Source organism: Galendromus occidentalis, unplaced genomic scaffold (genome assembly GCF_000255335.2).
Source record: "Galendromus occidentalis unplaced genomic scaffold, Mocc_1.1 scf7180000077456, whole genome shotgun sequence".
Taxonomy (NCBI): Eukaryota; Metazoa; Arthropoda; class Arachnida; order Mesostigmata; family Phytoseiidae; genus Galendromus; species Galendromus occidentalis.
This window is the reverse complement of record NW_003805444.1, coordinates 146,099-160,026: the sequence shown is the minus strand read 5'-3', so window position 1 is coordinate 160,026 and position 13,928 is coordinate 146,099. Positions and strand designations below refer to the sequence as shown.

The 13,928-nt window shown below is 51.2% G+C and overlaps 1 protein-coding gene across 1 annotated transcript; it reads right to left on the bottom strand.

The window, feature by feature from the left end:
• Positions 1-688: 688 nt before the first annotated feature.
• On the bottom strand, positions 689-13,161 carry LOC100902555 (intracellular protein transport protein USO1). The gene is made up of 12 exons (XM_029111640.1): positions 13,091-13,161; positions 5,552-5,657; positions 4,508-4,679; positions 4,038-4,372; positions 3,693-3,914; positions 3,359-3,575; positions 3,146-3,234; positions 2,893-3,039; positions 2,640-2,782; positions 2,346-2,549; positions 2,091-2,226; positions 689-970 (listed from the first exon to the last, which is right to left on the bottom strand). The coding sequence occupies exons 1-12, from the start codon at positions 13,144-13,146 to the stop codon at positions 689-691; spliced, it is 2,109 nt and encodes a 702-aa protein (XP_028967473.1). The 5' UTR covers positions 13,147-13,161.
• Between the last annotated feature and the right edge of the window lie 767 nt (positions 13,162-13,928).

Genomic DNA, 13,928 nt, shown 5'->3' with positions numbered 1-13,928 from the left:
AACACATTGAGTCCGCCTTCAAACTGAGGTACACCGCCCGAGATAGAGAATACAGTGATCGTATTTGAAGGATGGAGACATTTTCATTGGGAAAGCTGTTCACTCGCTTTATTGTCGCTCCGAAGAGGATGACGCTTGATATGCGATTGTTCACAGTTGTTTGATACATTGGCCGGTCGACTACAACCTTTCTGATGTGTGTTCTCGAAAAAGATGGCACAGCGAAGCATTCAAGAAAGCGCTTACGCTTAGTAATTCAGGATATCCGATCGTACTCAAGGTCATTTTCTCATCAAGCAGCTTATCTTGATCCACTGAGGAGCTGTCCATTTTCGGGTATCTAGAGGTGATCTCGAATTGATTCACTTGTTGGTCGGACCTACGAGTTCCGCGCATCGGATGAGATGACATGGTGCAGAGCCTCGCTTTTTCAGTCTCATTTTGCCAACCGGAGCGTTGCAACGCGCAGCCCAGTCAACTCCTGGGTTTATCGTGCGACTTGATCAGGATGGATGAAAAGCAAGATGCACGACCCGAGAAGCAGAATCGAGTCGACTCCATCTTTTGTTCTGGGAATTTCCGTGAACGTCAGATCCTCCTCAACACTAACAGCCTCCTGGTACAAACTGATACTCGATGAAGGGGGGGGCGATCTCAGATGCTGTTCTTCCGAGTTCATTGGATCCCTTCAAACAGCCGACGCCACCACGCTGTTTGTCACACCGAGCTTCTTCCCTATCGGCTTCGTCTTGGGATCCGTGAGGTTCGAATATATCATTTTCAGGGGTCGACACTGATCCACGACATCCGGCAGGCCTTTCAGAACGTCGAGGATAGAATCGAGCTGCTGGTCGCGTATGCGGAGATCCACGCGGACTCTCTGGTAATTGTCTTCCCACAATTGTCGCGATCGATGGAAAGCACGCAGAAGGTCGTCCTTGGTCGCAGCTTCTTCTCTGAGTTTGCTGATCTGCAAGTCGCAAGCGAGAGATTGTCATCTGACAGTCGAGTGGAATTATCGGAGTGCTGTTCCCCACCGTGGTGACCGATCAAACGAGCTTATGACGTGCGTGAATCGTGATGTTCTCCAAGCCCTTTGGTGAAAATGAGTCGTACTGAGGGAGCTCTATGGAAGGAATATGCCACCGTAGGGCATCAACCGTTGAAAGCCCTCACGTAGGTTGGATAGGGGCTCTGAATTCGCCGAAGAGGAAAGACAGGGTCATGATGATCAACACAGGTTCAACTCAAACACGGGCTAGAGATTTTAGAGTGAATGTCTCCATGATCTCGGACAATGGACGGTCTCTTGTGAGAAAGAGATCTATCTGGCCTGCTGGTCAGGAGGGAGAAGGGTCGCAAACGAAACTTCCAAGTAGAATGTGCAGGAGAAGCCTCCAAGCAAGGACATCGAGCATCATGCTGAGCCGACCGAGTCATGGCGTCTGCATATCCGAGCGCAGGGAGCAGGCAATGTTACAATACCGACAGAATACGAACTGCGGGGAAGCGGTTCGTGTCCCGCCCCGCTTGCAGGAGCGATACGAACTCGCTCCACGACTCTGGAACCCCAAGAGAGGTACCGATATCTGCTCTCTCATGCAGAAGCAGCATTGGATCAGCCGTTAACAAGCAAGCAATTAGTCATAGAAGTTACGACAACACGACTTTATACATACCACACGAACTGCCAACGGACACACAACGGGAAAAGAACATGTATTAGAAACAAAGGATCAGCGAAAGTTTCATCTACGTAAGGTCTCTTGGGAGCAAGAGAAATCATAAGACAGGATAGAGAAGTGTCTCTAGGTGAGCGCCTTCTAGTGCAACACGCATCGTCAAAGGCTGAGAGATTGGGTCGAGGGTTCTATGTATACCCAAGCAAAGGTTGGAAAGTCTCAGTCAGTATTAATTCTCGGTTTCTCTCATATCATCGTGGCTCGCCTTTGATATTCCTGTTTTTCCTCGGCCTGGTGAGCAATCAAGGTCGAGTTCCGCAGAGAATATCTTACAGGACTGTCCTCGAGAGGGGGACGAAGATGATCTTCTGGAACAGTCTCGGTGTGTAGGGACAGAGGGGGACTCACCTCTTGTTTAAGATGCATATTGTCCCTGATAGAAGCCGAATTCATGATTACATCATTTTCCCCAGGGGAGGCGCACAAAGACGACAAATCTCCATTCATTTGACGTGCTTGATCCATGTTCACTGCGTGCAGGCATCTGTGGGTCGTCGAAATGCTGAGAATGGTCATCGTCGCATTCTGGCCGCCTACATCGTTGCAATCCCGCCTCCGATGTCCAATACGATATCGAGCGAGGACGAAAGAAAAAGCAAATACCTGTTACGTTCTTTGAGTTCTTCAAGTACTCTTGTGAGACGTTCGATCTCGTTGCGGTGCTCAACACGCCATTTCTCTGCTTGATCAGAGAGGCCGTGGAGGTCTGCTTGGCTCCGCTGTAGAGCTTGGGTGAGGATTTTGGCTTGTTCTTCTGAGTCAGAATGACGTCGGCACATGAGGTCAAGACTTTTCTTGAGTTCCACTCTGAAAATGGATGCCTCGTTCGATGAAACTTGGCTCAGAGAAGCGAGTGATTCCTGAGGGCGCCCGGGAAGTGAAAATCCGAAAACTCACATTTGATCGTCTTTAGTTTTGAGTTTCTCCTGCACTCTTGCCCTCATGATATCCCTGAGATGGACGCATTGATCAACCACTAGGCTGATCGATTCCTTCAACGGCTTCCCAGCTTCGGATGGCCGGGCTGGATCGACGGACGCCTGAGGGAACAGTCCGAATTGTATAGTACGAGCACCCAATCCAAATATCGATGAAATGCGAGCTTCGCAGGCGACGATCCCGATTTTCGAGCCAGAGTTTTTTCTCATACCTGGTATTCGCTCTCATCAGCTGCGTCAATTGAGGGCGTTCCGGCAAGGATTTTCAGCACGTCCTCGGAAAGATCCAACTGGTCTTCGGCGAAGAGGCAATCTCCGCGTACCAGAGCCTCGATTTTCTGTCCGAGTTCAAGTACGATCTTTAAAGGAAGAATGAGCGTCACGATTGGATTCCTACGACAACTGGTGCAACATGGATATTCAGCTCCTTCACAACGGAAGATTCCTCAAGGATGCGACACTAACATTGTGCAGCTGGAAGATCTCGCTAGTCCCCGCAGAATGACTGACCGTACCATTCATTTTGATTTCATAGCTAGAGTCCTGACCCGAGTCTGCAGGGAAGGAGAGGCTGATGTGAAGACGGCGTTTTTCGCGCCTTCTTTGAGCCGTGACTCGCCGCCCTTTGAATAATTTCGGTGGCGAGGAGCCCGTCAGATCAATAAGCGATGAACATACCCCTCCGCTCTTTCTCGGATTCCCGGAGAGATTCGCTCATAGTCTTCAATTCATCCTCGGCGAATTGGAGGTTCTCCTTGGTTTCAATCAGCTCGGCGGTTGTCTCCTTGAGCTGCCGTCTGAGACCTTGTAATTCAATTTGGTAATCGCTCAACGCGTCACGACAACAGGCGATTTCGCGAACACTTTGACCAAGCTGATCTTCCAGCTTACGAATCTTTTGAAAAACAGATAAGCTTCTTAGTGTGTGAAACTTTCCCCCATCGGATAGCTTGGTAGACGATTGGACAGAGATACAGCTCAATTTCCAGTATATGGATCGCGTTCGACATACCTTCGATTTGTTTTCGTGAAGTTCGCTCCGATGAACTTCGAGCTGATCAAGAAGATCGATCACTATTCGTCCGGACTCGTGTTTCTCATGACGGTCGTTTTGGATTATTTGGTTCCAGTAGAGTTTCTGCATGCGATGGAGTTCTACCTGAAGTCTCAGCACCTCTCGTCTGTAGGCTTCGGTTGCTGATTCTTCGCGACTCCGCTTCGATCTTGGCATTGTCTGGTGTTGGCGAGGAATATATCGTTCGGTCATATATAATTTCAAATCAGGGCTCAGAAGGAGGTTCCGGCTAGAACCGTCAGGGCTCTTGGAGCCGAAAAGGGGATCTTCGATAGGACGAACCTCTCTGTCACTGAGGATCGGAGAGCTAGCGTCGGCTTCCAACTCCGGAATGCTCGTCAGATCGCTGACCGGGCTCATCGGAATCCTCTCCAAGGATCTCTCAACGAGCTGCTGCCGCACTCTCGCGTATTCCTTTTGGAGTTCTAGGTGCTCCGCGATCAGATGTTTCAAATCCGACGCGAAATCTCTTGTGGAGCGATTCGTAGTCGTGGGTGATGACGGGAAGCGCTTGGGGTCGTTGGGAGTCTTCTTATCCGAGGATCCCCCTCTCGAGAACGGTCTCCGGAACGGAAAAGTACCTGGTCCGCCCCGCTTCACTTCTCCATTCGATGAGGCTAGAGTGAGACGCACCAGTATTAGATTAGCGAGTTGAGATTCAGCGCGCCGCGAGAGCTTTCTCTGTTGCGCCTGGGAATGGGAGGATCGAGTCAACTCGAGAGCGAGGAAAGGAGCAAGAAGTAGAGACTCACGCAGGGATCCGTAGCAACTTCGAGACATGGTTTTCTCCTTATTGTCCTGACTGGCATTCCCTTGCAGGATGTCGTCCCTTCGTCGACTGCCCGGGTTCGCGACGACGTCTTTGTTTTTTCTATCGCGGAGAGATCCACTCCGAGAGAGCGTGCTGACATTCCGGATATTCTCCTGAAACGGAAACGATGTCATACGGGAGTTCCTCCTCCGGGAACAAGGCGCTGATCTCATCCAAGCGGGAATACGAGACTTCGGTAGATCCTCAATCTCAATCCCATTTTGTCCATGTATTTGAAAAAGCGATCATTCCGAAGTCGCATGCCGATGCGATGTCGGGCCGATTTTCTGGAGTAGATTACGGACAAATAGATGCCTCTTGTATGAGCATCGCGCTGATAAAGCAGTGGAAACACATAATAAGATATCGGATCGACACGGAGCCGGCGTTTCCAGCTTGCAAATTTCTAGCGGATGCGTCAGCGTCTTCTGAGATAATCGTTGCCGCGAATCCTTCCCCGATAAGTCAGGCAAAAGATGCTACGGATCGTGGAATCGAGCTAATTCCATGGGTGGAATCTTCCTTATGGCAACGGATGTCCATATCGAAAACGGGTTCGTTGGTCATTTCGAACCTTCCCCGAGCCTGCAGAGAACCTAGCTTCGTTCTAGAGATGAGTTCCTGTCATTGGGGATGGAGGCTCGATTTGGTTTGTAAGCCACGGGCCGCCAGCGTCAACGTCGTCGTTGACAATCTTCGCAAAACATCCCAAAAAGGAGGTTTGTGGAGGTCCAGAGTATCTCACCGTCGGGTAACGCGATCGACTTGAGAGCTGGCTCTGAATGAGTAATCGAGTCCCGTTTTGAATAATTATTCTATAACGGAGCGCTCTCATCCCTGCCGCCCACGACGAACCACTTGACCGGTGTTCGATTTTGAGCATGGTGGATTTTGTGTACGCGTGCAATCCGATTGAGATATTTCGTTCCGTCGGGGTTTTGAAGGTGGATAGTAGTGAAGTCCGAAACACTGCGCCAGCACTCACCTGGATGACGTCATTGCTTTTCGATGGTAAACGGAGCGATTTCGACCGAACCAGCGACGATGTGGATCGCGACAACGATTTGTCCGCCATTGAGTCTCGATGAGCCCTAGAAAAAAAAGGCATACGTTGGGACGTCCGGAAGCATGAATAACGAACGGGACCGAGAGAACGGTCAAGCTTTGATCACTCAATCCACTTCCAACAGGATGTGCAGCTTGAACTTTATGGGTCGGGCTCTGACGCGGAGCCATTCATTGAGCTCTCTTCGGCCCTCGCGGAAATGAGACGATCTGTCGAGCGGAGTTCAGTGAATCTTCAAAATAACGGCAATTAGACTAGAGAAAATCTACTCGAGTTTCGCCGGCGCCGCGGGCTCGTCTTTGTGTCCTATCTATCCAGTGTCGCGCGAATTTTCCACGCTTGATTCTGGCGCGGCTTCAAACCATGAGCTCTAAGCGGGAATGAACATTCTGCGATCTTAAACCATTACGTAATGACAGGATAACGCTCGCCTTCTTGGATTAGCGTCCCATCGCTTTAGAGCTCAAAGCGCGAAAATCTCAATGAGCGCCACGAAGACTTTCGTGGGACTGAAATCGGAAGCACAGCTCCGGGCCATGTGGTCGGAGCGCCAAGAGCGGCGCGGCGCCTAAGCGGAGCTCGACGACGTAAGAGCCTATCTCGGAACGGTTCCCGCAGACGCGACCAATAAATAAAAATCAGCGACTCTGAACCCACAATTACGATTGTTCTGGTCGCCGCGAAGCACGTGCGAAACTTCGTGGAAGCGATTGTGGAAGTGGTCGGACACTCCTCGAGTTCCCAGAACTAAGGATTGCCACATGTCGTCCATCAGGGCCTGGCGTTCAGAGAAGCGAGCAGCGCTCACTTCTGCAAGGGCTGTCTTCACAGGATCGACATTCCGGAGCATTGTCGACCGAGTACCGTGATCTGATTCATTAGAGCGCTACGGATAGACATCGAGGACTTCATTTGGCCGCGATCGCTTCCGAATTCGGTTCAAGGGCTGGCCGTCAGGATGGCTTCAGCAAATTCGCTTGCTTGAATGTTCGGTCTGGCATTGCATCGGGGGAAACAACAATGAGCGACCGGTTAGAAAACGCGCTTTAATTCCCCAAGTGATTTCGGTCCGTCCTTGAGCTTGTCGACGCTTAGAACTCAAAGGATGAAGTTGACATCGACGGCACGAATAAATGAAGGATCGTCCCCTCACTCTCGGAATGACCTCGCCATACTGATCGCTGCATTGTCGAGATCGTGGTGAGGCCGCTTCTGCAAAGTTGTGGTCAACACGCCATCCGGGGAGGATTTCCGCGTCCGCCATCCCATCGGTAAGCACAGGCGCCGTCACCTGCCTTTCGATGATGCAACACTGACCGACCAGCTGACGACAATGGCTCTCCCGGAACGTCGGCACCACTCTTTAACTAACCATGCCGCCACCGGCAGGATGGAATGAACTGGACGAGACGAACAACAAAGTTGGTGACAATCCCATCACGTCGTTGCTGTGGTATTACTCTCGCTTCCACGCGAACCTTCGAATCAAAGCGTGTCACCGCCTCCGTTCAACGGAGTCCGTGGTCACCTCCGTCAAACCGCCCGCTGCCGCGACCTGTGCTCATAGTTACGGGGAGGGGGAACTGCTCGAGCGGTTCATTGCGGGATAGAAAGCCCCGTCATCCGATCTCCCGGGGAAGAAGACCTACACTCGTCAGGAATGGCTCCTGACTCGACGCAATGACTGCATCGTTTGCAGGTCCCACTGACTTATCAACTAACAGATAGTATTTCAGCCGTCCAATCAGGAGAGAGCCGTCAAACCCGAGCCGAACATTCCTTGTCATTGAAATGGCATTTGCCGATCCTGATGTCTTGATGTGAGCTCGTTCACTCATCCCATATCGTTTGCCCGATTAGTTTTTTCCGCGCACGTCGCTGGTACTGCATAGATGCATCTTCGTTGTTGATACAATCCGAGCCATCTTCTTGTAATTCGGTCTTTGGGAGCGGGCTAACTTACGAGTGATCACGCATATCGCGGGAGTGCGGAGTTCGGTGCGGTCTGAGGAGATGACCGCGACTGGATTCGACATGGATAGGCAAATCTGGATCACGACAAAAAAACTCCGTCGCTTTCTGATTCTCCGGTATTGCTTCACGCGACGCTGTTCGTGTGACTTTTTGACGAAAGCGTCTTCTGGATCGGAGGTATTTTAATTTCCCTCATCATCGTGTACACGGAATCGAACTGTTTAAAGGAGCAGCAATGCATTCCAGCTCGTCGATTGACCCAATCATTAACATCTCTGGAGCATGCCTCGATTTTATAGTAATAACTTCGATTTGACTGACCAGTCGAGCGCTGCCGTCGCAGTCACACCCGCTTCACCGAGGAGCTTGCATCGGGGAACGGACGTGAGGCGAATGGAACTTTCTTCCAGAAAAAAAATGCCCGGAATGGAATTTTCGAGGAAAGCGCTCTTCCCCAGTGCACAAAGGCCGACGAGATGACCGTGGGGTGGGTCTCCAAGAGATCGACAGCGACGTTCTCATGGGCCGTAGGTACCGCCTAGTTGAAGGGTTTCGTCTTTTTTTTGGCGGAACCCGATGATGGTCATCGGAAAGTGAAGGCGTCGGTGATTGAACATCTCGGTTCCGTTGTCGATGGCATCACGCCCTTTTCGCCGACAACGTCTCCGTCGACGACGACTATCGTTTCGCACTGACCGGTGTCGAGCCGCGCTCGGCTGTTAATCCGCATCGCGTCCCAGAATGTTGTCCGTGGAAGCAAGGCGTCAGCTTGATCACATCTACCGCAGCGAAGACCAGCTTTGCAGTCCGACTCAAAGTAATGTATCTTTTCTCCTCAGAAAGGGCTCTCCCTCCCAACGTCACCCATCGCTCGACCAATTCGACCCTCACTATGAGAATTGTCCATCTCGGTCCTGGAGAAAATCACATGACGAGCGTGAGTCAATGGGTCTAGAGCTTCTTCTCGTTTGATTTTCTAATGGGAGACCGCCGACCAGTCGCTCGGAGGATGGTGGGCGCGCTCGAAATCGGTATTGCGGTAGCTCTCAACTCCTTCTTCACCCAATCCGAAATAATTTATCGCCGCCATGATCATTTAGGTCTACTGGACAACCGATATATAGACAGTCTATGAGCAAGCCGACGAGCGAGCAAACGAACTGCCAATCGTAATGCCAGACTGCCGAAGGTGTTTCCATTCATCATGCCAATTAGTCGTCAGCGCAGCAGTTCACTGTCAGGACCTGCATTCGCTTCGCCAGATGGCCTAAGCGCTTGTCTCATCGACGACACTCCTTAACGTCATCGAACGACTTTTGAGGGAAGAGACGGAACGACACCCGATCCCGATCCGCGAACTTGCTGTGTGGAATCGTACGAGTCGAGAAGCCGACTGGAACGAAAGCCCACTGGGATTCTCGGAAGCCGGAGTGGTCCAACGCGGGATTCCACAGGCTGCGACCTGGAATCCTTGTTCCCCACCTAAGAATCCTCCTTCGCATAGAGCTCGTTCGCAGAGGTGAGTGAAGCTCTCACTTTGCCGTACTAGCGCTCCAACATCAATGATAATGATTCAGCCTATTCAACGCTTCGAGCTGTTCTGAAGTTTTCTTTTGCATTCAGGGAGGCGCCGTGGCTCGGTCAGACCGGTTGAGCCTCGTGAGCGTTGACATAGGGATCGGCGATGAGTTGCCGACGAGCGTCGGGAAAGATACGCGGGAAATCGTTTACGGGATCGCTTGAATTTCACGAGTCTCAGAACACGGTGGCCGAGAGCTATGTGCCTTCCAGCACGAAAATTATCAGAGCCGGGAAATTAATGCTTATACAGGATGCATATTCCAATGAAAAGAATCTGCAAGGGACAAGGGAACCCATGTGGGTATGGGAAAGGACGTTCTTCCCTCGCACTGGAACACGCTTTCCTTCCCACCACAGCGAAGCTATTCGTGGATGCGTTCAGCCGTTACCCCAAAGTACAAAGTAGTGTTATTATTTACCTCATGAGTACGGTGCTCATGGAGCGTTTGGAAAGAAGTGCGCGCAAATCGATGACTTGACCATTTCAATGCACCATCTCGACTCGACAAGTGTCAAAAAGTGACGAACACGCTCCCGTTGGGGCTTGATTTTGTTGTGTCTACGCCGTCGCGGTGGTGTTGCATTTTCGTTATCCGATTCAAGCGTCCGATCGATAGATCGCTTCATCTTACGGCGGTGGATTTGATCGGAGTCTCTTCAACCATCTATTCATCGATCGATTCCTCGAGCCATCTGTATATCCATCTGCCCATGCATCCCACCAGCCGTCGGTGTACCTTTCTATCTTTAGAAGATATAGAAAAATATTCGCATGCATTACAGTGACCCACTCTCAGATGGTTTCGTTTCCCAAGCTGACATAGTGAGAAAAAGGCGGATACACTCGTCCTCCTGATCTTGGGATTATGTGTTCTTTGATGGATGCGTACGTGTCTGACCAGAAGTGAATTGGAATTGCTAATTTTTGGGTGAGTACCGAAAGTCCGCTGCACTTATCGTTATACCGCAGACAACGGCACAGATCATCCAGCCAGGTATTATTTGAGTCTTCGGAATGAATCGGAGACTCCATCCGCGAAGGCTAAACCCAAAACCCAACCGAGGTTCTTGCTTGGAACTCCGGCAATCTTCCGAAATAAAACTCACGTCGGCAGCTTTGATGCTCTGCTCGTTGACGGACGCTCGAAATACTTAGCTTCCCCCATCTATGTGAAAATCGAAAGCTGTCCCGACTAGCGGGGAACCTCTGGAGATTTCGGCTCGCCTCGATGAAAAATCATTAAACCACCGCTCGAGCATTTCGATTCCCTCTTAACGGCTCTCGAGAAGAGTATCGTATTTATTTCGACGAGTTTCGCTCGTCATCTCGCGCAAACACTTCGAGGCACTTCGCTCAGTATAGTGCAGCCACATTATTCCGGAACTTCACATTTTCCTCTTGCTCCAATATTCTGGGGACAACTCTCGGGCCTTCACTGATTTAGAGAGCGCTCATCTCACCGAGAATGGAATCATTGCACTCAAGTCCCGGAAGGAATATTCGAAACATGAGCTCGGAACTCCATGCCGGCTGTGCGCCAAGATCTTCGCGAGAAGAGCTCTAACGCCGATCAGGGAAGGGTTGGGAGGAAGGAAAAGAGGAGATGGTGAGAAAGTTTTGCCATGGGTCCGCTGCGGGGCGCCACGGGTCGCGAGGTTTCAACCAGAATCGATGGCGGGTGGTTTAAATTTCGCTCTTTATCAACTATCGGTATCATCGAATTGAGGCTCTTCCGTGACGTTCCGAGTCTCCCTTCTCCGAGCTCGCATGTATTCGTACATCGATGACTACTGACTCATTACGGTGCTGGTGCCCACCAAACTCTCGGCTTCATGCGCGCGGTGGAATAGCTCCCAGTGTTGGTCGACGAACAGCTTCTCAGGAAAAGGATGTATCCGCGGGAGACTCATCGGGAATCTCCAAGGCGTCTCGTATTCTTTCCAAGACTCCGATCGTTCTTGAGCGACAACTTTCGAGCCTCAATAAGATCGTCTCCATCTTTCTCTCGAGGAACCACGAGTTTCTCGGCACTCGAGAATGCGGAGAAGCATCATTCTTCTTCTAGAGCCATGCTAGATCACGGAGTTTCGTGTTCCACTTGAGCTACCAGCGTAACCGTAAATCCGCGAGGAGCACGTTCTACTCGAGTGTGTTCGCGCCTCTCTCCGGAGAATGGTGGACCAAAGAGCTTGCTCTCCGAGTCGCGGAAATTCTTCAAACCGACAAGGTCACGCCTGCGATCAAACGTATGCTGAAGCGGGTCAGCGTCTGTGACGAATGGGTAGCGCTTCTGAATTATCGGAAGTCGAATCACCCTGAACGGTTGAATTAGCCGCGCGTGCAGATTCTCTGGCGTTCCTACGATTTTTCAGTGAGTGCGCTTGAGAATTCGTCACGCCTCATTAATCACACTCTGAATATGTATATTCGAGGCTTTTTGTGGAAGGTAAGGCGTCCAGCGCTCCAAGTTCTACGAAATCCAAGAAAATCACGTCCCGCCTGAAGTTGGGCATAATCATGAGTCATGAAATTCGGCTTTTCGGAGGGGGAATCCCACAGAAGTTCTCCGGGAGATGACTTCCATGTGATTGATTCTCCGCGCCCGAGTTTCCCCCTCATCACCGAAACGCGGTCGGGTTTCTCTTCCTCGTCTGGGACCGAGCCAAGCACCAGGGTGACGCTATAGCGTGAGGTCGGGCCAAGGAACGCGGCGATTGAGAATGAGTCTCGACTCCAAAAAAATGATTTATCAGTTCCGTCAACTTGCACCGACGCGTTCTTAGGCTCCAGATTTTACTCGCTATGGTAGTACTCGCTACTGTTATGGTCGACTCGCTTCGCAGCATCGTCGTAGTGACCTCTTCGTCATAATCATCATTTTCATCGTCAGCTCTGGCGGTCTTTTGCCGCCCGACGTGAGCTCCACCGCCGCTGCAGCAGCTGCAAGCCGGAGCGGCCGAGAATTCTAAAAAAAGACAATCAGGGTATAGACTACAAACACTCCGCGATAAAATCCACTCGACAATCGTTCACGAGCTCTCCTTCGGCGAAGAAGACGTCGAATCTGTGTCGGTGGTAGGCAAACAGAAAGAATCTTCCGCTGCTCTGAACAGAAAAAATGAAGGCAAGAAGAAAATTGTGAAAATGAAGAAAGAATCTTTGAATGCCGAAAAAGGAATTGCTATCCATTCGCTCGAGCATTTACGATCGCTAGCTATTATGACAGGGCAAACAATGGTGACCGCGTGCACCAATTGTATTGCAGAGCCCCTTCCGAAAGGAAGAACCGCATCATTCCGTGTCCACCAACGTCTCTGCAAGATTTATAAGAGCCCTCGAGCAGATGATACTCTCGGGATTTTGGTCGCCAGCAAAAGAATCCAAGATCCTCAAGGCTTCAAAATTCAGTTTCTCCAGTTCAATCACTGCATATGACTCCTGATGCCGGAGATGACCAGATCTCCAGATCCGCGCCAATCTTCAATCCATGGATGTAGTCTTGATGAATTTCTCGAGATCTCCCGAGAGGCCTCGATGGCTCCCAACCGGAAGGACTTGCGCCTGGCTCCCGGCGGGGCATCCACAGTCGTGAAGTTTTTGCCGATTCGCCATCCGAGGAATCCTACTCGGGCTCAGGGGTCACGAGACACGACTTCACTACAATGCGAGGTGAGCGGAGAAGTTCGTGATAATCACGAGCTCCTCGGAGGCGGATTGCGCAGCTCGTCTGCGTGAGGATTTTGTTTCCGAAGTTACAGGAATCCCTCGGTCTCGGCGAGCTCGACAAACCGCCCATTTTCATTGCATTTATCGTACACGCGAATCACGAGCACATCGGGGGAGTGCTCGTGGTCTTTTGTATCTCCGAGTGCATTCGGGAGGGAATAAGCCGATTCACTTACCCGAGCCCATCCTGGAAAGATGGGTTCTTGGCCACAGATGAAGAAAACATCCACATTCACCCGACTTTGAGTCCAAGTCTCGAGGGCGATATTCCCAACACAAGTTCATTCACGACCCTCGTGATCAAGGTAACGGGGTCCGTTGATCTCCACGCGGTCGGTGGAACCGCAGCTAAAGCCGCGCATATAAAGGCACCGGGTCACACAAGAGAGGCCACATCGCGTTGCCGGATCAGCTCAGAGGAAAGCCGGAGAAAGGAAGAAAAGAGGAAAGGATAGAGAATGAGGAGAGGACAGAATGCTGGCCAGTCTGGGAGTCAACACGAGGCTCCGCGAAAGGGCTTAGGCACCAATTTGGGATAGACCCGTCTAACTGACATCTCAGTCGAAGCCATCGATGACACCGTATCCGTTCCGCCGTGAAACCGATCGGGAGTTATTCCACGGAAGGTGCGGGGCATACCGTGGGAATAGATATCGCCCCCCCCTCGCCGCGAGACGATAGTTCTGAGCTCCTACAGGATGTCGAGGAAGACTTCAACGTTGCCAGGGTTTTCCGGCAGCTACGTGTCGACGATCTCTCTATAGAACCTCATTCCCGTGGAATTACAGGGGGCACGGGGCACTCATGGAGCAATCGCTCGGTTGCCCTCCCGCTCGATGCTCATGACGGCAACGAGGCTCATAAAAGACAAGCGAAGATTACCCGGTTATCCGGTGGGACCGAACAGATTTCGAGCGCCAATGATTTATGGTCACTGACTCCGTTGCTTCGTTTCCCCCATTCGCTTCACGGCAAACGCCCGGGCATTCACAGCCGCTTCGCAGTCAATAAGAG